Consider the following 22,067-nt stretch of genomic DNA (forward strand, 5'->3'; position numbering starts at 1 on the left):
ACCAAAACGCAGGCCCCACGCCGCTTTTCAAAACGCCCCATCAGGATGGACGGAAGGTAAACTGGAGAGTCCGCCCCACTTTTACAGCTCAGTGTTGCGAGTCATGCAGCTTCTCGGATGTGCGAAGAAAAGTTGGCACAGCTGTGTACGATGTAAGGACGGAAATTATATAGATATGTCATATTAAGAAGGGAGCGAAGAAAGTTTACCACTGGAATGATTTGTGTAAAAACGCACAAAACGCCGAACTTCGCAGCGAAATTATGGATGGTTTATCCAAACAAAATCTGTTTCTAGCAGTCTACTACTAACGTTCTTTGTAGACCGATGGAAGTTGACAACTGCTTGGGAAACCAACTGCATTTATGGTAAGATATGATTTGTAAATAGTTTTTTTAGTCAGTTCTATCAGCAAAATGAAGGGGAAAACGGTTCGTAAGACTGAAAAACTGATGACCTCATGTGGGATTCGCCCAAATTTCAGTATTTGACTCTTTGCATCACTTCAAAGGAGCAGGTTAGACTGAAGCATTTAGTATGTAAACTGATGACAAAAAGATTAATTGTGTCTTTTGTTTGTGTTTGACTAGTCCGAAGGATTTTGTTACACCAATGAGTTTAGTCATGGATGATCACGGATCACAGCCCCATCCAGGGAGCTCGGGTATGAGGTATGTAGGCTCTTCACTGTCATTGGAAATATCAGCTGTCATATCTGTGTATTATATTGGCCAATGACGTAAAAAAATCCACGTGTCCTTTTTTTCTCCTCACCGCAATATTATTTTTCTGGGCCAAATCTCCATGGTCTTGATAGTGCTGTTTGGAAAACAGAGTTATAAAACAGATAAAGCATGAAAAATAAAAATAAATCCTTCAAGCTTTTTACCATTGTGCAACTGCTGAATGCCTGAGAATAGTGCCACCTTTGTAAAAAGAAAAGAAAAAGCCTGTGTATAACCAACTTTCAACCCACATTCCTTTCACTCAGTACATCTCAGCGAACTCACAGTTGTTGCAGACGTTTCAACCTTTGAACTCGCCTCATTTCCTGCTCTCAGAGCTTTACTGAGAAATTGCTTTGACCATATGTTGAGGTCATGGGAAGTATTTTGCAGGCAAAACATTGTGTGTCCTCTGACACTGTGATGAGTCAGATGATTTTCTTGTGGAAATCTTCCACTTCAGCTTTGCTTGAAATTGATATTTTAATAAGATACTGATTGGTTGTGTCCAATAATTTAAAGAAAATCACTGTTAAAGTGCTGTGAATATGTGACACGGTGGAATTTCCCATCAGTTTTGGATTCAGGGACCTGGAGATGATGTCAGCTGCTTGTATTCCAGTGGTTGGAATCATTAAAAAGGGGGGAGTGAGTTTCCAGACCTTTTTTTTTCTTGGTACAGTCACTACTCACTCCTTTGGCATTCAGAGGCGATCTGCCGAGTTTTTGAGATTTAAATTAGAGGTGAGATGGAGAATATGAAGCCTTGATAGCTATCCGTGCAGTTTCCAAGCCAGTATTCCATGAAACTGGAGCTATGCAGAGTTTCCAGTCCTTCCCTATACAGGACTATAATTTCCCATTTGTAAAAAATAGCATTCCAGCACATCATATACAGTTAACTAGAAAAAAAACTGATTTGATTTGCATTCATATTTCACAAGTATTATATTGTGTAATCTGGGAGCACAGCCACTCTCCTTGGCAATGGAGAGCTGTAGACTACCTAAATCTCTCTGTGGTTTGACTATTATTTGGAAAAGTAAACCACCTTCTTCTATAAGTTGTCAGTGTGTCGGGGGAAGGCACATGTTCTCTATCTTATTTGTGGCTTCTTATATTTAGAACCAATAAACCACTGCTTCTGAAAATCCAGCCACTTGCAGTTCAAAAGCAGTCATATGTTAAGGTTTCATGTGACCCCCCTCCCTCCAAAAAGCTATGCTACATTTGTTATCCGACTACTGACCCAGCCAGAATCACTGGGTTGGCTGTTCTCCAAAAACAGATGTTGCTTGCACATGTCCACACACATATTATTTAACGTGAGTTAGTCTCAACAAAATTACAGACACAGGTTTTCTTTCTTTCTGTATTTGTTTATGTTCAGCTGAAAATCTATTTCACCACACTTTAAAAAAAAAAATGAATTCACCAAAAGCATGAATCTTTTTGGAAGCTTATCTAACCAGCAACAGATTCATAATAACTCTATATCTCAAAGTGGAATAATTATTCATCTATACTCAGTCTAACAGTGCACTGCTTGGAGCTGGACTTGTTGATTGGACACACCTTAAACCATGATCTCACATGGCTGACTTTCCTCAGGGCAGAATGTGGAATTAGTTAAGGTATTGTGAATCCCTACAGCTGTTTCCAGACATGCCGGCAGTCCAAGGGCACAGCTGCTCACATGAGTGCAGAGATGAAAATTATGGCAAGAATGACTTGGTCAAACTAAGCGAGTGGGCACGTTGAGTTAAAACACAGTGACAGTAACTTGTTTTCACAGCTACTTACTTACAGCTAGGGATAACAAGGCTGTCTTCATTCAAGAATATATATAATTGGCTATACAGCATTCCGCCCTCAGAGAGCCCACTCAGATTTTCTGCACTCAAAAAGTAAGATAAAGGATGTCATTCAAAGATACCCACCCACTTGATGTAAGAAAGAGAGAAAACTGCATGAAGTCTTGCCCTGGGAATAAACTGGTGTGTCTTTGAATACTGGGATGTTTCATCTGATGGATGCTTTCTGCCTCAAAGGGCTAAAACAGACAAAATGGCTAAGATCCAGGGAAAAGGGAATAATGGGTCGTCTTTGTCACTGCTCTGAAGCCAACGCATTGACCGTAAATAACAGTGAATACTTCTCACCGGACAATTATGTGCATTATGAAACACAGTTTGTTGGTTATTACAACTAATTTTTCTTTTTATCTCTAAAGTACACACTTTCATTTTGCATTTATATAATACTGTTATTGTGCAAAGCCATTGTTTTAAACAGATTTGCTGCACAAATCCTGCGTGGACACTGGCTGAAGTCTTGGTCCCTCTTTGTTTCTATAACACACTCTTCCAGATCATAACAGTTAGATGCCTCCCACTCTCATCCTGTGTGAATTAGTTCTTTGTGTGCTGTCAACAGGAACTGTTACTTATCTCCGATAACATTCAGACATTTTTATGTGACAAAGGAGTACATTTCTCTGAATTTGTTTGACCCTCATTATCAGTTTGTTTTGTTTAGATGAGATATAACAGAGAAGGCCGAGTCAGGTCTGCCTGGGATTGGTTGGGTTTGCTAATGATTTGTTTAACAATAGCTTGCTGTCTAGTAGAACTGCAAAGATTAGTCAATAAATCAATTAGTCCATCAACAGAAAATTAATTGGCAACAATTTTGATAGTTTTAGTATCATTTGCTGTTTGCAGCATCTTAAATGTGACAATTTCATACTTTTCTGTATCCTACATTTGGAGCTTGGACTGTTAATTGGACAAAACAATACTTTTAAAGATGTCACCATGAGCTCTACAAAATTATAATTGGCCCCTTTTTCTTGTTATTTTCTGACAATATGTTATGGACATTTTGATGATTGTATAGACATTTTATATGCTTTACAGTGTAGCAGTTACTCAGTGAATGACACATCATATAGCTGAACAGAAATAGACAGGCATAAAATGTAGAACACAAAACTGCACACTTTGAAATGATTCTCTAGATGGCACTATTTGTGTGAATATGTTCACAGTGCTGAACTCACCTAGATCTTTGTGCATATAGCCATTGGCTTTGTTGAATCTGGCATAATATCAGACTTGTAATGTGCTGATATGCCTTATCATCTCCTAATATTTTGTGTAGCAAGTTAATGGACTATGGCATGACACAACAAACAGCAGACAGCTGTTGCAATGAGGATTTCTACACTGACTATTAGCCAAAGCCACTTGGTGTCAAAGATCTGCTCTATTTCTGTTTCAGCTGTATTTCATTATGTAGCATGCCTCTGAGGGGCTGCATTTGGTTGAAAACTGCAGTTAACCTTCAGAATTCAGTTCATGCTGGAGACATATAGTGAAACACAAGAACATACAGGTATCTCTATATAAAGCAAGGAATTTCTGTATGTAGGTATGCATGTATGTTTGTCCTTTGCATATCTGTTCAACTGTTCATCCGATCATCTCCACACTTGGCGATTGCATTGCTGGGAAACAAGTAGCCTCGTGTTGAATTAGGTGCAATTTGGACATGCGATATGTTTAATATTAATAAACTTTAATTCCATCAGCAATCAGTGAGCTGCTCCACTTTGTCAGGGGAGGAGTGTGGAACTCCAGAGCTCTGCTGACTGACTCCTGCATGTCAAGGAGAGACCAGAGACGAGGCCTGAAACAAGTAAGAGAAAAGTGGACTAAAGAGAGAAAAATATACAGTGAAGACAGACCTTTTAATCAAGAATGGACACTCTGACCCTGTGTCTAGACAGAAAGCATAGTATTAGCAGCACATTTACCAAATCAGCAGCAAGTGACTACACAGGAGGCGTTCAGGTACATGGTTGAGAGTATGTCACTCAGGTATCGTGGTGCACAGAGCCCAGTACACAATGACTGTAGTTATACATGTAAAATGAAGGAAATACTTCTATGGATACTTAGTTCAAAACCAGTTTGTCTGATATGCTCCGAGACTGTGGTGACCACTCAAATCCAACTGAAGGCACAGGAAATAGGAATGATTTAAGAGCCCAATTTAATTAATCCACTTTATTTTAGGATGCACATTATTTTATTTTTAAATGCAGCCCTTATTTTTCTTGAAATGAGAAAAGAGCATGTATTTATTACTAGAGTACATAACCTATTATTTGTATCGTATGTGTACAATAGAATATAATCATTTACACCTCACATCAATTCTTATTAATTTTTCTGTGCATTGAGGTAGCAGCCGGAGGCCCAGCAATTGGACCGTTCCAAACAGGCATGCTCTAAATAGGCATTGCACTAGTTTAACAGAAATTATGAATATGTTCCTCCCTCAACCATGCTTTAAAAAAATTAGGGCAATTGTTATTGTTCTTGTCTTGGGTTTGCATACTCAGCATATATGAGATATGGGTGTAACCCTTGTTATTTTAAGATGCAATTAAGTGGGGTTTTTTTCCCGATGTTCCAGTTCTCGAGGTTTGTGTGCAATATTCTGTTCTCACTATTAGCAATAGTAAGTGAATAAGTAAATAAGATACTCCATTTGCCTGTTTAAGTAAAGATTCACTGTGTGCACTCTCAATTCACGTGATAAGCAAAGGACAAAAAAGCATGCTTGGTGTGCTTTTTGAAAGATGCCCCACTGTAGACAATGCTGCATTGTTTCAGATGAAAGGACACAGTGTGAGAGTTATAATTATGACTCAAGGGGGAGCTGTCTCTCTTCACCAAGGTATTTTATTTAAATGTTGGTCTAACTTTTAAAAAAAGCACTACTGTGGTCACATCACCAGAGTTTAGAATGATAATAACCTTTTCTTTTCTGTTCATGCTCCTCAAGCTGTGTATCTGGAAGTATATGCCTGCAAGCCCAAACAACAAGATGTTAACCTCTTGACAGCTTTAGTAAATTGAAATAAATCTATTTGTGCATAAACTGAAACTGAAACACACATGTTCTGTTCATATGTTTCCTTATCACACATATTTTCTGTGCAAGAACCATGAGATTACTTCAGGGCAATGTTTAGTCTGAAAATACACTGAGATAAGGTGAGGGTAATGTACTGTTACAGAGCCCAGTTCACACACTCGCTGCTTGGGGCATTGTAAAGGGAACTGAGAGATCACCATGTACAGTATAATCTCAAATCTCATTACTCAACTGGCTGGCAGACATACTGACCCGCTAGCTTACACTGCCTCTGCTGTGGTATTAGGCACCGCACAACATACAAATGTGCAAGAGTGAGCACCACAGGGAGCAATAACACTGAATGAAAATGAGGTGGATCATGACAAACGGATATTACATACTGCACTGAAAAGCTAATAATGTGACAAGGTTGATCCTTAAATATCTCTCAGAATTCTTTATAATAGTGTTAAGTGCGTCCTGAGAGTTTGAGTTTTACTGTGCTGGGAAATAAGGTGGGAAAAATGATACTCATAGGAAATTCTCATAGGGTCCCTGTGCTCCTTTTCTCCCTAATCTCTTTCCGTCCCACACATTTTATGAAGTAATGGCCTTTCCAGACCTTCTTTAAAAAGCTTGTGTTTACTGTGAGTGACCTCTCACCAAATTACCAGCTGTGGCTCTGGCCCTGTGTTTTGTCTTTCCTGTGGGACCAACCCCCTTCTGTGTAGCTCCTTAGCTCCACCCCTTTGAGCACGAACATCTCCATTCACCACTTAACCTCCTTATCATCTGATAACATTTGGTGGTGCTGTATGTAGAATGGCCCACACATTCCTAAGTGAGAGTGTAGGGCTGCTGATAAAAAAGCAAGGCAATGACCACTTATTTCATAATGGAAAGTCAAATGTATTGCTTCTGTTCCAGATAGTGCACACTTAACCAAACAAAGCCATAGATTTGACATACTTCATACTGTACACAGTAAGTCATAAGGTTCATTGATTTATAATACACAAAAGTACTAACAGGCTACTAATGCCACTAGAAGGCAAAGTTACAGCTTCCTGCTTTTTTTGCAAACCTTTTGTGTGAATCTGAAAAAAGGAAGGCATCTGTTCCTACACAAATAAATAAAGCTAAAAATAAATTGGAAATGCTTTTTAATTGAACCAATCCTGAAGTGCTGATTAGATTAACAATGAAACCATCTGAAAAAATCGTGCTGAGGCAGTGCTTTGTCTGGCTGGATCTGTTAAGTGCAAGGTGCTGACAGTCACTTTTGACCGCTTTTACTCACAATACTACCCATCTGTCTGTCAGGAATATATCTGTTGACTTTGGAATATTGTGTTAGTCACAGCTCTTCACATTTTATTTCTGTTGAAGTTATATGTCACCTAAAATGATATAACACTAGGCGAGTTCTTTCATTCTTAAAGTGAGGAAAAACTATGAAATGGTCACAATCCAAATGAAAGGCATATCAGTATTAACAGTTCATAGAGAAACTGCTAACTGTAAGGAGAATATATTGTTCTAAACTTTGGTTTACCAGAATAACAATCGTTGTCATAACATTCAACCGACAAGGAGTGAGTCAGTTTAAGTAGAAGTAAGGTGTGGCTGAAAAGTTGGCAGTGGATTCTATAATGAAAAACAAACACAGGAGATCTACCTGATTAAATTAGGGAGTTGGGAAGATACCGTTTTAGTCCAAGAAAATCAATTTTTTCTTCGAATGCTCTGATAATTGAATAATTTCTGGCATGATTAGAGTTAAGGCTCATTCATTGTACATGATTAACACATATTGTATCATGGTAATCCAACATATTGACCCTATGCTAAATCCTGAGTTAGCAATGTGAGCCCACGTGCTGCAGTGCAGTGCACCTCACTGCTCTGTTGTTGCACTGGCCCCACCCACAAGTTTCATGTCTGCACAAGGAGGCAAAGCTGCTTACTGTGCGGCTCATGGCAGCGTGGGGAGTGCCACTGACACACAACGCGCTGGAGCTTTGGTGCGAGGGTAGAGGAGACAGATGTCTGATGTCACAGATTGGGCGTGGCATTTAAGGTGGGCCCTTTGAGGCTATACTGATAGAGTTTAATCTGTCAGACTATTCATGGGAGATACACAACACAATGGAAATTATTTGAGCAGACACAACCTTAAGCAAAGAGGTAAGGATCGTGGAATGAAATGTTGGCAAGCTGAGAGGAAAAGCAGTTCTGTCACACCTGTTCTCCAAATTTCTGCTTTATTCTCGTTTTGTCAATAATATTATCTTTACAGCACAGCCATGCTGTCACAGACTTTTTCTTGAAGCGCTGGACAGAAACTTTAAATATATTTGTGAACTAAATGTTTGAACTCAGATGGTTAACTGTGTGTTTTGACTCGAAGTGGAGGGTGCGTTGTACTTGGCGCACAGTGTGACATGTTTGAGCCTGCACAATATTGTTGACTTGCTGATAAACTAGAGTTCTGGGGATGTTGTGGTCATTGGAGCATTGAATTGTTCTCTCGTTACTTAAAATAACTGGGGTGTTTTTCAGAAAGTGTGACCGAGCAGAAAAGCCCTTTTTAAAAAAAATCTTGTTTGTTTCTTTGTACATCAGCCCACTATTCCCCAAGGGGCCATCCTGCTCAGCAGCTGCTAACTTACCACAGTAGGCATTTTTCACCTTCTTCAGAAACCTCAAAGGAAAATTAAATTTCTAATGATGCTTTGGTCTGGTTTCTTCTTTGTGCTTCTCCTACCTGTTTGATTTAAGATTTGCCTGAAGGGATATTCATTTATTGGATGGACAATTTGCATAAATGTGATATTTCTGGTAAAAGTCATGCAAGCTAGAACAGAGTGTAATGGTATGTAAGGACTTTGATATACCTTTGTTCAACTGGTTGACTCCTGCTGAAATTATGATTGACCATTCTTCAACCTTTCTTTTTCTACCTCACTGTCAGTTTGTCTTTGTAAGCACAAACGCATTTGAAGATTTTGTTTAATACAAGAAGCAGCTTCTAGATATTTATTTATCATGTTGAGGTTTTTCTGTAGAAATGTGTACATTTTTGAAGTCTTAGCATTCTGTGTTCTTTCCCTCAGGTATGAGGCAGAACATCAGATGTTTGTTTGAGCTGTTTCACATATTCAAATTGAAAATTAATTGATGGCTGAACTTAAACATAGATGGTTTGTTGAATACATCACAGCATGCAGTATTTATTCATTGCTTATTTATTTCTGAGTCCATTCTTTCTTGCGTTACTGAAGTTTACAAGACAGTTGTATAATGAAACGTTTTAGATGGCACAATGCTAGTCTATGATCATGTCTGTCAAGTATGTTCAGTGGTATTGAATGGACTTGTCAGACCTCCCTGGGAAACCCTGTGAATGAGGCATCAGCACAGTCAAGCTTCAACATGTCTCCTCTCATTCAGCAACACATCCTGGGCTTCTGAAAAAACACAGCCCTGGATGGCAAAAACAAAACTGCTTGTGTCTTCATGTCCGTCACCTGCTCGAGGTGTCTTGATAAAATTGCTGATGACACAGCTATATAAACTGGACAGACCCTGAACCTAAGGCAATGTGTATTTTTTCCATGCTAATTTATTAATTATTTATATGCGGGTATTTACAGGGAGATAATACAATCCAGTGAATGACACTTATTAGCAGTGTCAATAAGGCCTAGTTTAAGAACAGTTGTAAAATGTGTAGAGAAACAGAAGTGTAGACATAGTGCTAAAGAATTCTAATCCCATTGCCAAATAAACAGCCGGGACCATGAAATCAGGACTTTGTACCCAGTAGAGACCACAGTGTGAATGTCTGTTTTAGCTACTCCATTGACATACTGTATGTATAGGGAATTTATGGCATTCATAATAATATTTGATGTTCCCACCCCACTGGGTGTGATCAGCACATTATTGTTCATCTAAAACTCCTTTCCTTACTGCTTTGCATCTTCCTAAACTGTCCAGTTTGGGTGAGAAATATGACTTTCCAACACAACAATATTATTCTCAGACCTTCTACAACCCACTATACTGTAGGTACTGGACAAAATGAACAACATATTGATAGTTAAGCTGTTTTTTGACTGCTGTGGGGGCTAAAAATGTTATGTGTGCCCTCAAGTTGGCACTACCAAACAGCACATTGAATAACCAAATTCAAAAGCATGTTTAGTCTGAGAAATATCCACATGCTTTTCCTTATGTTATTATTAACATTATTATGGCAATCAACCTGTTACATTATGCAATATTATGTGAAGTGGAAATTTTGTCAACAGCAAATATACTGGCAATCCTGGCATCACATCAAAAAGTTCATGATCCTGCATGAAATTCAGAACAGATAACAGTTAACGGGAAGTACCGTAATTATTGTTGGTAATCCTGGCATGTTTTTACTAAAGAGAACTTAAACTGCAGTAGACTGGAATTAAACCCCACAATTGTACATGATAACTGTTATCTTCTCAAGCATGAGAACTACAGTCTATAAATACAAGTACAAAATCTGGCAATATGGGTTGAAATGTTGGATGCAGATCTGTGAATCAAAATATTGCTTCTAAGTAATGAGTGTGCCACTTTTTCTTTTTTTTCTGTCTGAGAGCCAGTATCACCCTGAAACAGGTTTTGTTGTTTATTATGTGGAAATGATGACTGGCAGTTGGAGGCATGTGCTCACCATTTCAGTCAGCCAGATCAGTCAAATGTGTTTTCTACAATCATCCTGGCTAACACTGGTGCTGTTGGCTCAAAGATAAAAAGCAAACAAACATATAAACTCGAGTGTTTCTGTTGTGTCTCAATTCTCACAGCCAGTTTGTTGTTCTGTTGCTGTCTTTTTGCAGTTTCTCAAATTATAGTGTATCCTCTAGGTTAGTATCTGTATTTTAGACAACTACTGATGAACTGAAACTCATGATTGATACACACATGATTACAGAGCCTGCCATCAAATTGTTTAAGGAACAGCAGAAAATAATGTGTGAAAAGAACCTTTCTGACATTTCTATATTTGACTGCCACTTTGTCTGAAAAGGTTAACCTTGTTCTCTGTTCATTGTCAAAAACTAACACTGGTCAAAAATGGTGGTTAAAAAATGTGATATGTACGAGTCCATGAGACAAATTACATAGATAATATCAAAAACTGCCCTTTACACGTAAGCTAAATCAGGATGATTATGATGATTATGATAGTACAGGAAGTGAGCATAATAGTATTGATAGATATTTCCCAGCTCTAATTGATTGATTGATCAGAATAATGTAACTCCAGTTTACACATTTAGCAAATATTGTGCAGTGGCTTCATGATTGGCATATCTACAGACTATGATACTTGGGCATGTGGGTGTGTTTTCATATATGTCATAATGCTTGAGGACAGCCGCCCCGTAGCAAAACTAATAATCCCTTGCTAGACGTGCCTCCGTAGAGCCTGTGACCTTGCATTGCTCAGATTCCTCTGTGCCCCCACATGAGACTTTACAGGCTATAATTCAGGACATTGGGTCTGCAAAAACCCACTTTATCTATGTGCTGACTAAATTAAGTGACACTTGAATCTTTCTGAAGTAACAGATTCCTTGGCTCACCGAATAACCGAATAACGGCATTGCAGTACAAAAACCTGCTTTTTGGTAGCTTAATGGGACTTTGTGTTTACTTTTGTTTCTTGCCATAACATCTGCAGCTTTTCATTTCAGCCAAACAGTAACAAAAAACAATGTTTTACAGCCATTATGTAAAGGACCAGTGTGTAAGATTTAGTGGCATCTAGAGGAACAGACTTGGTAGAAATGTAATAATATTCATAACTATGTTTTAAACAGGGTATAATCCCATGAAAATAACAGTGGTTGTGTTTTCGTTACATTTGGTCACCATGTTGCGCCACCATGTTTCTACAGTAGCCCAGGATGGACAAACCAAATACTGGCACTAAAGAGGGCCTTTTGCATTTTTCATGACCAAAGTAGGTTCTTCTACATGTTTGGAAGGGGAGGATGATGGGAGGTGTATTCATTTGGCATCTGCAAAGTCACCACTAGATGCAATTAAATCTTACACACTGGACCAGTAAATGTCATAATGGTGACTGTGTTGAAGTCAAATCATCTTTTTTTTTTTACAAACAGCAGGTGTCCAGATTAAAGGATATCTCTGGATTAATTAAATCAGTAGTATATGAAAATGATTTGCCTTCAGTTGCGTTTGTTTTTTGTGACATACGTTGTAACCATCACAGGACTGCTCTCTCCCAGATTGAAACAAATTCCAGGGATGTTAGGCCTAGACAAACACTCAAAACCGGACTTCAAAACTTAAAAGTTTTTGTCATAGTTAATAACCATCAAATTAAAATACTAGGTGTACGAACTGATGATTACTAATGCATCGGGTGAATTTGCTCCATTAAAAAGAACATACACTACACTATCTTACCTAAACACAGCATCTACAGTGACTGAAGCCGAAATCTCTATCTTGCGTCTTATTATCAGCCTCTCTCACATGTCTGTCCATTCACAGTCATTTCTTCAGGCTCAATGAGTAAATCTGTCCACTTGGTTGTCTTGTGACTTGTTTGCAAAGTGGACTTCTCTCTCGCTCTCTCATGTAATAGCCTCACTGCCTTTCTAAAACCTGAAGAAGAAAGGATTCCTTTCATGCTATCTGGTGCACTTCGATTTTCAATCAGATTATTGTCCCAGATAGATAGTAAGAACCATTTTAATGACATTTTTAAAAATGCACACACACGCACATGAGTGGAAAACCATTCCCCTGTCCTCTCATAAGTGTCGTTCACTTACTTGTGTGGCTGCCTCAAAGCAACAGTCAAGTTTTTTTTTTCCCCAAATACTGAAGCGGTGAGAATAATTTACACTGTCTTGTCCAACTACAGGGTGTCGACCAAAAGCAAAGCCCCATCTCCGCCAGGACTAAAGAGGCTGGATTCTGCAGGTTTCTCCCAGTGGTACCCAGGAAACCCTCATTTAACCATGGACCAGAAGGAGAATCTCATTGATAAAGACCTCTCTCTAGTTGTGGTTCTGCCCGATGGAGTGGAAAAGATGACCACGGTTCATGGCAGGTATAGTTAGACCACTGAATCTAAATCAATGTCATGTTCTGTGACAAAAGACCACATGTGAACTTCAAAACTAAATCATCTTTAAATGATGCAGTTGCACAAAATGGGAGTTATGCAGCTTGAACAAGAATACTATTTGTTAAGACTGAGCATTTCAATGTAACATTTAAACACTACATCATAAGACTGATGTCATATTAAGTCATCACATAAAGTTCAGTTCCAGTTGGATTGAGTCAGCGAGGTGGAGTAGCTGAATTTGTGGTTTTAATTAATGTGTTTACTGGGATCAAAATGGGTTGCTGTTCTTCATTTGTGTTCTCCTACTATACAATATGAATAAGAATTAATTAACTTTTATTCATAAACTCCACAGATGATCTCATGATTGCATGCTACAGTACAATGCAGCAGGGACACATAAAAAGCTTACAGTTTCAACATATGTCTATGTCAAAGTTTTTTAGAACAAGGTCTTTGTGTCCTTCTGTGAGTCTACTCGGTCACACTGCTCAGACTTTCCATCAACAGAGTTTACTTAAGATATCATTATCTTTCTCACTTTGTTTACAAACATTCTTTCATAGGTATCTTTTGCACCTTGGCCTCTTGAGAAATGACTCAGACCAATCCACTATGAAAGGATTAAGCATCAAATTCTTTACCTTCTTTCCTTCCTCTAAACCTGTTCTTAGTGCCTGCACAACAGCGTTAACACTTTCTTTTAAGGATTAAGTGTAGGGCATTGTGTTTTAACCGTATGGTGTAGCACTTTCACATAAGCTTCCTGCATAATGTCTACCGTTGGTACTGTAAACTACTGTGAAGTTGCTCTACACATACTTTGCAGCTTCTTTAAACTTGAACTTTTTATCTTAAATAAATGTGCCAAGCTATCAGATAAGCTGTCTCTTTAACTCAAACCAATTGCAGAACTATCATTGAATCCAATTTAACTACTCTTCTTCACTCTTATGCTGTATACATGATTTGGTTTTCTCTCTCTCTTTCAGCAAACCCCTAATGGATTTATTAGTGATGCTTTGTGCCAAGTATCACCTGAACCCATCCAGTTACACCCTAGAACTGGTCACCGCCAACAGGAATAACATCAAGCTCAAACCCAATGCTCTCATTGGAACTTTGGATGCAGAAAAGATCATACTTAAACCTAAAGCGGAGGACAAAAGTAAGAAAACAGGTCCTCAAATGCCCGAGGTATGTGAAGCTGAGTGAGACAATGTGCTTGTACATAAACAGCACCATTTGCTATTCGTGTTGACTAAACAGATTTTTATCAAAGTGACACATTTTGTACTCTCCAGGCAACTGTCCGGATGGTGATAAACTACAAAAAGACCCAGAAAACAATATTACGAGTCAATCCTCGAGTTCCCCTGGCTGAAATCTTGCCAGCAATCTGTGATAAATGTGAATTTAACACAGAGAGTACAATTCTATTGAAAGATGGACAATCACTGGCCCCTTTGGACTTGTCCAGTTCTCTTAATGATTATGCAATAAGGGAGGTTTATGCAAGAGACACAAAAGGTAAGTACAAAATAAATTAATATAATGAAATAAAAGATTAAACCTTTCTGTATATCTGGAGATTTTTGTGGTTTAAAATATCGACCACTAGTGTTTGTTTTACTGTACTTTGCTGTCTGTCCTTGTTCTGTTCGCTCTGCAGGACAATCTGCTTCTCCTGTGTGTCCAGCCTCACCAAGTCATTCAGGTAGTTCAGTTTGTAAATTGCATGATTTATATCAACAAAGCTGTCATGTTTTAAATAATCTGACTTATCTTACAATTTGTTTTTTCCAGGAGCAGTTACACCAGGCAAAGATAAAGATCAGAAAGAAAAAGAAAATAAAGGCCTCTTCAGCATGTTTAGGAAAAGCAAGAAGAAATCTGACCAGGTATACATGTATTTTTGTTGTTTTTAATGTTTCATTGTTGCACATACTCTACTGCATTAAGGTTTGATATTCAGATCATGCAAAGATGTAACTATAGCAGAAAGTACATTGAAATGTTCAGAGGGAGGTTTGTGTACTTAGGTTTCCCATTGGTTGACGTGCACTATGTTGTTTGGGAACAGTACTCTTATCATGTTCTGATTGGATGTTTGTTCTTTAAAGGCAACAACAGCCAGCGCACCAGCTTCTCCGGTGCTTGTGAGCAAGCCTCGACCACTCAGCATGGCCTTGCCTAGCTCAAACTCGTCTCCGCTCAAATCACCCACAAGCTCCATGGATGGGTCAAAGAAGAGACGAGCGCCTCAGCCCCCAATCCTTGTGTCTCAGAGCTGCACCTCAGACATTAACACTCGCCAGAGACTCAATTCTGAACCTAGTGCTCAAGTGGATAGTGACCAGGTGAGTGAACTCTGACATTGTCACAGCTCTGACTGCTTCGCTGTAATGCTAGAATGGCAGTCATATGATTTCTGTGTTTAGTTGCATTGATGATATAACTTAATTAAGTCTTATTATGTAGATGGCTGGTTTAAGTCGGGGGTCCTCAGCAGAGTCTTCACTGAAGAGAACCAAACGCAAGGCTCCTCCACCCCCTACATCCCCTAGTGTTGTTGTCCAAGAAACAGATCCTGTAGATGAAAATTTGCAAGGTTTGTCTTTGTTTACATTTGTGTCTATTTATCTGTGTCTCAAATCATGTCTCAAATGTTTCATTTGTCACTCATACAGAGGGCTGCAGTGTTTATTTCAGTCATGCACTTCATTTTACTGCTGCATTGGAAGTAAAATATTATTTTATTGTGTGGTGTTTTTACATGTACTTTGACCTCAAGCACAAATACTAATATACTGTATGTCTTTTCAAACATTGCAGCCTGATTCTACAATACTTGTTTTATATGACTCTTGTGCCCCCTAGTGGTCCTTATTTAATAGTTGCTCATATTTAACACATTTTACATCTCTGTTAGGACTTCCTGTGAAGAATGAGGCATATTAATCTTAATAGGTTTTATGTTTGACCATGCAGATCCTGCCTCATATGTGAATAATAATCTGTACTGCACTGGCTCTATTAACATATTCTCTGAACTGCCTCTCTTGTGTATTTAGTTCTCAAAATGTAGACTTGTGTCATCAAATCAAAACCATCAAGTCAAAACCAAGTTATTATGGTATTTGTGAAACATCTTCATTAAAAATCTAAACTATAATCACATGCAGATTGAACAAGCCATTTTTACTTGATTCCAAATTACTTCAATAATGCTCTAAATTCCTTGGTATTTTCCCCTGTTTTGTTTTGTTAAATTGCTTTGGTTTTACTTTCCTGTGATTGTCACACACATCTGACCCTCATTGTATTGTCCCATAAGGGAAGTTCCACCCGTCCTGCACACAAAAAGCCATTTAAAGCAACACTAAGAATATTTAAAGTGTAAACCAAAGTCTTAAAAACAAAAACAGGCATTTACTTTGGTTTACATTACTGCAGCGATAAAGAAGGGAGATACAGTAGTGAGGGTTCTCACTTTCTGTGGGTGGTATCTAACCAAGTAGTCCTCTGCCACCACCCTGATATTACAGAGGTGAGTGTAAGTTTATATTTGGTATTCAGAACACTGAAATTGCATTCTAAAAAAACTATTACTTTTGACAATCCACATCACTGTCATCAGTTTTTATTACATACTCCAGAGAAGGATCTGGATTTTTGCAGGACCAGGACAGTGTGTCTGGAATTTAAAAGCACTGCAGTTGAACCAGTGTCCTATACATAATACCCTCTAATGATTTTCTTTCTTGTCTTCTCTCCTTTTTGATAACTGTCTATAGTCCTCTGTGCCTTTCTTTTTCTTATTTGCTTTACATGCTTGTACTTTTACAGGGCTGTTGCATCATAACATTTTGCCACTCATTTGCTACACACGATCCCTTTACTAGCAACACATCACCCAGATTTACTAAAAAGGTTTAATCTCAGACATTTTACAACTGCTGTCTGCCGTATACATTATTTCCTTCCTTCCTCTTGGGTTTAGATTTTTCAGACACTGATGTTTACAGAGAAAGATAACTTCCTGTGTTGTTTCCCCAGCAGCCCAATGCTGCTCAGTAGATATTGACATTATAGGCAGAGAATAGCAAGAAGCTGCAGTTTTGTTAAAGTAGCCTTGAAATTCCTTTTGCTCTCTGCTCCTCTGAGCTGCACGTCCTTGAAGTGCTAAATTAAGAAACCAGACAAGGGAGAATGAGATGTAAAAGATTCTTAGGTGGAATTCATTCCTCAGAAGAACCTTTTATTATTGGAAAGAGTGAATGTTTACCCAAGAGTACCGAGATAAATATGTCAGACACTTAATTTCTCATACTTATGGTGGAAAATTTGGATTTTTGTCAAGAAAAGTATCCAGTCTCAGTTGTTTTCACATGAGCAACTGTATTTCCTTGACAGATTTAATGTGATGTTGGATAGTCCACTGATTCTCTAGCAACACTTTACGTGTAAAGCCATTTTAGGTGTTATAATGTCTATGATATTGTGTGATGATCCCTGTGATGTTGTTTTACAGGTGGTGCAGCTGCTAACACACTGGAGGAGATCATGGAACAAGAGGAAACGACTGCATCTGTTATGTCTGCAACTGCTAGTGATGCCCAGGGAGAGGACAGCAGCCTCAGCTTGTCAGCTGATGTTTCACTGCATTCCCCGTCCCCAGATACTGAGATACTGAGCACAATGTCCATGGAAGACGTTGGGGAAGATCAGTCCTGTGATCTATCCTCAGATGGCAAGTACGAACTCTAGTAAGACTTCTCAAGGCTGAGTCATGTGTTTATGTTTAGTATAAGCAATACTTTTAATTCCTCTATGCATGCTTCATATTTACAGTCAACTGCAGAGCACCGTGAATGATCCTGCAGCTCTGAGTGATATGACGACAACTGCTGGCATGGACTCATCTGAACTGGCAGATACTAGTGGGTTTGCACTTTGAAGTTATGGTTTTTGCTTCTCAGAAGAAAGTCAACACACCTGTCTCACATGATAAATGCTCTTTTCCATACAGATACTGATTCATGTCAAGTTGAAAATGTAAGCCAACAGTCCATCTGTGAAGAGTCTACAACTGAAAGTGTCAAAAGTGATTGCACTACTGTACCCAGTGGCCTCCCTCCCTCACTGCCACAGCCTGTAATGCAGGATGCAGAAGCACAGGCCTCTGCTCAGGCAAACACTGAAACCCTTGGAGACCAGACTGGCAGGTTGGAGAGCCCAGTGGCCACCAGCACATCATGCCCCACTGGAGAGGATGCTCAGGTGCAAACAGATTTCACACCACTCTCTGTGCCTCCACAACAACAGATGGACCAAGTTCCTTCCTCAGATAATGCGCCTGCCTTTGAATCAGCAGGGAAAAGAGATATGGCCACTTTGACTGAGGAGCTGGATCCCAATGACCTCAAACATGCCTTATCCCACACCTCAGAGACCTCATCATGCCAAGACTCAGCACCATGCTCCCCTGCAGCAACAAAGGCACTGTCTATGTATGCCACAGACTCTGAGCCAAAACCCAAGCCTTCCAATGAGTTGACAAGGGACTACATCCCCAAGGTGGGGATGACAACGTATACGATTGTGCCCCAGAAAACTCTGGAGAAACTGAGATATTTTGAAGTTGCACTGACACTGGAGGCACCTAGTGAAGCTCAAAAAGAGGGACTTAACATCGACTCTCTTCAGTTGGAGGAGTGCACAGCATCCAGGGAACAGACAGAAGTGTCAAAAGAAAAAAGTAATCTGCACTCTAAAATACCCAGGGAAGAGTTACTGACTAGCACTACTACTACCCAAGGCACTGCTAATGGAAGTCTACCTGAATCCATGAATTCCTCATCACCAGCAAGTTTACTTAGAGCAGACGACAAGATCTCATCCACGTCTAATGGGGCATCTAAAGCAGTCTCACCAGCAGAGGTCAAGGAGATGAAAATTCCACCCGCAACTAAACCCAAGCCTGGTTCTTTCCGCTTGGCAAAGCACAAAAAAACACCTGGGCATTATGTAACTTCAGCAGCAGAGAAGAGTCTCAGTGCCAGTCCTGGCTGTGGCCAGATGGAGGCTCAAGAAAGTGCAGAGAGAGCAAAGTTACCACCCCCTCCCCTTCCTCCTCCTTTGCAGTGTCAAGACCAGACGACAGAGACCACTAATGTTGAGCTGAGCCATAAAGAAGATGACAAGAATGTACCCGTCATGCGAGTTACTAGGCAAAGCAGTTTACCATCTAAAGAGCCAAGTTTAGGGTTAAGCTTGGAGAAATTAAGGAGCTTTGCAGCCCCCAGACCTTACTCTCCTACAACCCCATCCCGCTTCGCCCAGGCAGTGTCCTCTGCTGTAAAAAGAAGTCAATCCTTATCCCATGGGCCAAAGTTGCCTCAGTCACCTGTGTCGCCAACGTCTCCAATTAGTCGGTCACCAGGATTATTTAAGTTTAAGGTGGGTCATCAGTACTTTAAATGTAAGCATACTTACAATATTTTTTAAATATCAAGGTAAAGATGAAAGCAGCAGAAGAGTTAACATCACTTTAATTGCAAAATGTCATATGTTGTTTTATAATATGCTACACTCTGCACTGTTGATCGAAGCAATTATTATAAAACCACTGCTGGAACTGAACTGTGTTAACAAAATAGTTTTTTATAGTTCCTGTGACAGTCTGGGGTATATTGTGACAGACCTGCTGCACAAATTCACAAATTTAAATCCATGTACTGTATAGAGCTTTATAAATATGAAATGAAAGATCAACAAGGTTATGGTATATTTTTTTCAGTTTTTTCAATTTATAGGCAATCTCAATTACTAAAATTAATACTGGATGTACTTTATAAATAACTCTAAATAGCAGTGGGGACACAAAGGGAATGAAGGGTAGTACTATCTGCTGACTGCTAAAGGACCAGTGTGTAAGATTTAGTGGCAACTAGCAGCTAGGTAACCCATCACTATCTTAGCTTTTGGGATGGTCAGCAGAAGAAAAATAATTCTGTGTTTGAAAGAATATAGAATTGGATGTCACCCGTGATCTGCATATACAGTTTATAAATATATTGACATTTTTTCAGTAGTTTTAAAGATTTTGAGGTGCCTATAAAAAATACTGCAGTTTTGCTTTCTTTTTGCCTAGCACAGTAACTTTTCAGTGATTGTGTGTCTCTTTTCTAACACCACAGGAAGGTGAAAACAGAGAGGCAGATAGTGACAAAGGCTCAACTCTGCAGGGAGGAGAGAGTGAACCACCAGTCTTTAGTGAGGTTGCTGAAATGGAAGGAGAGAGTAATCCATAGCAGTGCCTTTATTCTTCTGACAATATATCATCTACTGTAAGCAATTGCATGGCAGCAAAAATGTACAAATGTTTGCACAACACATGAATGAATTTTCTTTATTTGTGTCTCTTCCAGGAGGAGCTTATCCTGTCTACTTTGAGTTCTCCAGAGCCCTTTACCCCATGACACAGGAGAAGAAACTGTCTTTTGTTTTACCTCTTTTGTTTGTCTCCAACATTGTACATAAAATGATGTATTTTCATAACTAATAAGTGCTGTATTTTGGTTTATTCTCTCACCTCATTAAGTAATACCCCTGGCTGACCTGCAATGCTTTAATGCTTCTCTTTTATTTTGTTTGGTGACTATCTTGCATTTAATGCATTACTGTTGTGAGTGATTAATAATGGTAAATGAGAACAATTCTATAAATTATTAGACTGATTTCCAGTTGATTTCCAGAGTTGTAATTGTTTTTTATCCAGAAAATGTCTTTATTAATTAATACTGTATGTATAGGACAGACCAGGTCACACCTATGGTACTTAATTCTTCGTATATCAAATCTATATTTAAGTTACAGAGTTGTGATTAAGCTATATGCAGAAATACACTGATGTGTACAGTGCACCTGTTGTCCTTGTCAAGCAGTGTTGTTATGAATAAAGCTTTTATCATTTCAGCTGCCGTCATTAAAGTCATTGCTTTCAGTGTATACATTAATAGCTTAGCCAGTCCCCCCCCCCCCCCCCCTGCATAAACTGCTGAAATCGGACCCCGTTGACTATAGCCTGTTGTTCTCAGCAAGATCCAGGTAAAACGTGACGTGACGCAAAGCACGTTACAGTAGAGCACCTGTGCTGCACGTGAGAACAAGCAGGCTCACTCCCCGCAGGAGCAGCGATATGATGACCAGAGTGAAAGGCTTCAATGGGAAACTGCATATTAAGAGGCATAAGGTAAGAAAAGCAATGCAGGTCTACTCCAGAACTTTAACAGGTAGTGAAGCTGCAAACGAAGCTAGAAGGATTGTGCGATTGACACGTTCACTGCTCCGTACATTTTGACTTAAAACGTTGAATAGCCAAATTTAACGTTACCTTGATTGCGTTGTATTGAAGTGCACAAAATGTCAGAAAAATGTAACAGGGAGCTTTCTCTGGTGTTGATATTGAGGTGTGGCAAAGGGCCGGTAACTGTTGATACAAGTGATAACTGTTTATACAAGTGATAAAAAAGTAAGCAGTCCTCGTCGACCTACAGGCTATTATACAACCTGCTAAGTAGGCTATTAATTGTTCATCACCTAAATGTTATTCCTACCGAGTACCGTGAAAATTCAGCTTTCAAAATATCTCAATGCAACCGCGACAAACTCTACATTTTCCATTCGCACAGCAACTCAAGTGAAGGTTTACTATTAATTAGTAGGCTAGTTAAATGAAAATGCGTTAAATGCGTACATTTTACATAATCCATGTTCCCTAAAATACAGATGAATACAATTAAACTGCAGTAGGCTACTATTTGGATAAATTACTTATGGATCACAATAAATTGTTTTTAAAAATCCTCACTGTTCATTTAATGTGAAAGATGACCTTTCATAGCATTTAAAACAAAAACTCATCTTTACACCCTATACAATTCTACATAATTATGGACAGACAGTAGATCAGATAAGCACATAGCCAGTAGCAGAATTGGTGCAGTCCACAATCTGTGGATATTTTAAGCACTTTGGAAAACAATAATTTTCTGTTGGACAGCTGTCCTTGCCTCTCCACAGCTCTTTTAACATGCCAGAAATGACACAATGAATTCAAGTGAGAAATGGCAGTTAGTATCAGCAATGAATCGTATTTAGGTGAGAAATGAATCCCTAGTGTCCCAAATTATGAATGGGCTAGGGTGGGTTTTGCCTGTAATGATGTTACAATAAATCAAGTGTTTAAC

The 22,067-nt window shown here is 39.0% G+C and overlaps 1 protein-coding gene across 3 annotated transcripts; it reads left to right on the forward strand.

Moving 5' to 3' along the window:
* The first annotated feature begins 143 nt into the window (after nt 1-143).
* cobll1b (cordon-bleu WH2 repeat protein-like 1b) lies at nt 144-20,793 on the forward strand. 3 transcript variants are annotated; one of them, XM_053328975.1, is made up of 14 exons: nt 145-368; nt 591-671; nt 12,604-12,792; nt 13,806-14,010; nt 14,118-14,343; nt 14,486-14,530; nt 14,620-14,714; nt 14,937-15,173; nt 15,295-15,424; nt 17,348-17,570; nt 17,668-17,756; nt 17,846-19,275; nt 20,016-20,165; nt 20,247-20,793. In XM_053328975.1, the coding sequence occupies exons 1-13, from the start codon at nt 328-330 to the stop codon at nt 20,127-20,129; spliced, it is 3,105 nt and encodes a 1,034-aa protein (XP_053184950.1). In that variant the 5' UTR covers nt 145-327; the 3' UTR covers nt 20,130-20,165; nt 20,247-20,793. The 3 variants fall into 3 exon arrangements, with proteins under 3 accessions (XP_053184951.1, XP_053184950.1, XP_053184952.1); XM_053328976.1 differs by having other exon boundaries at nt 144-368; nt 20,016-20,793; XM_053328977.1 differs by lacking the exons at nt 145-368; nt 591-671 and adding an exon at nt 7,663-7,841.
* Nucleotides 20,794-22,067: the final 1,274 nt, after the last annotated feature.

Source organism: Scomber japonicus, chromosome 11 (genome assembly GCF_027409825.1).
Source record: "Scomber japonicus isolate fScoJap1 chromosome 11, fScoJap1.pri, whole genome shotgun sequence".
Taxonomy (NCBI): domain Eukaryota; kingdom Metazoa; phylum Chordata; class Actinopteri; order Scombriformes; family Scombridae; genus Scomber; species Scomber japonicus.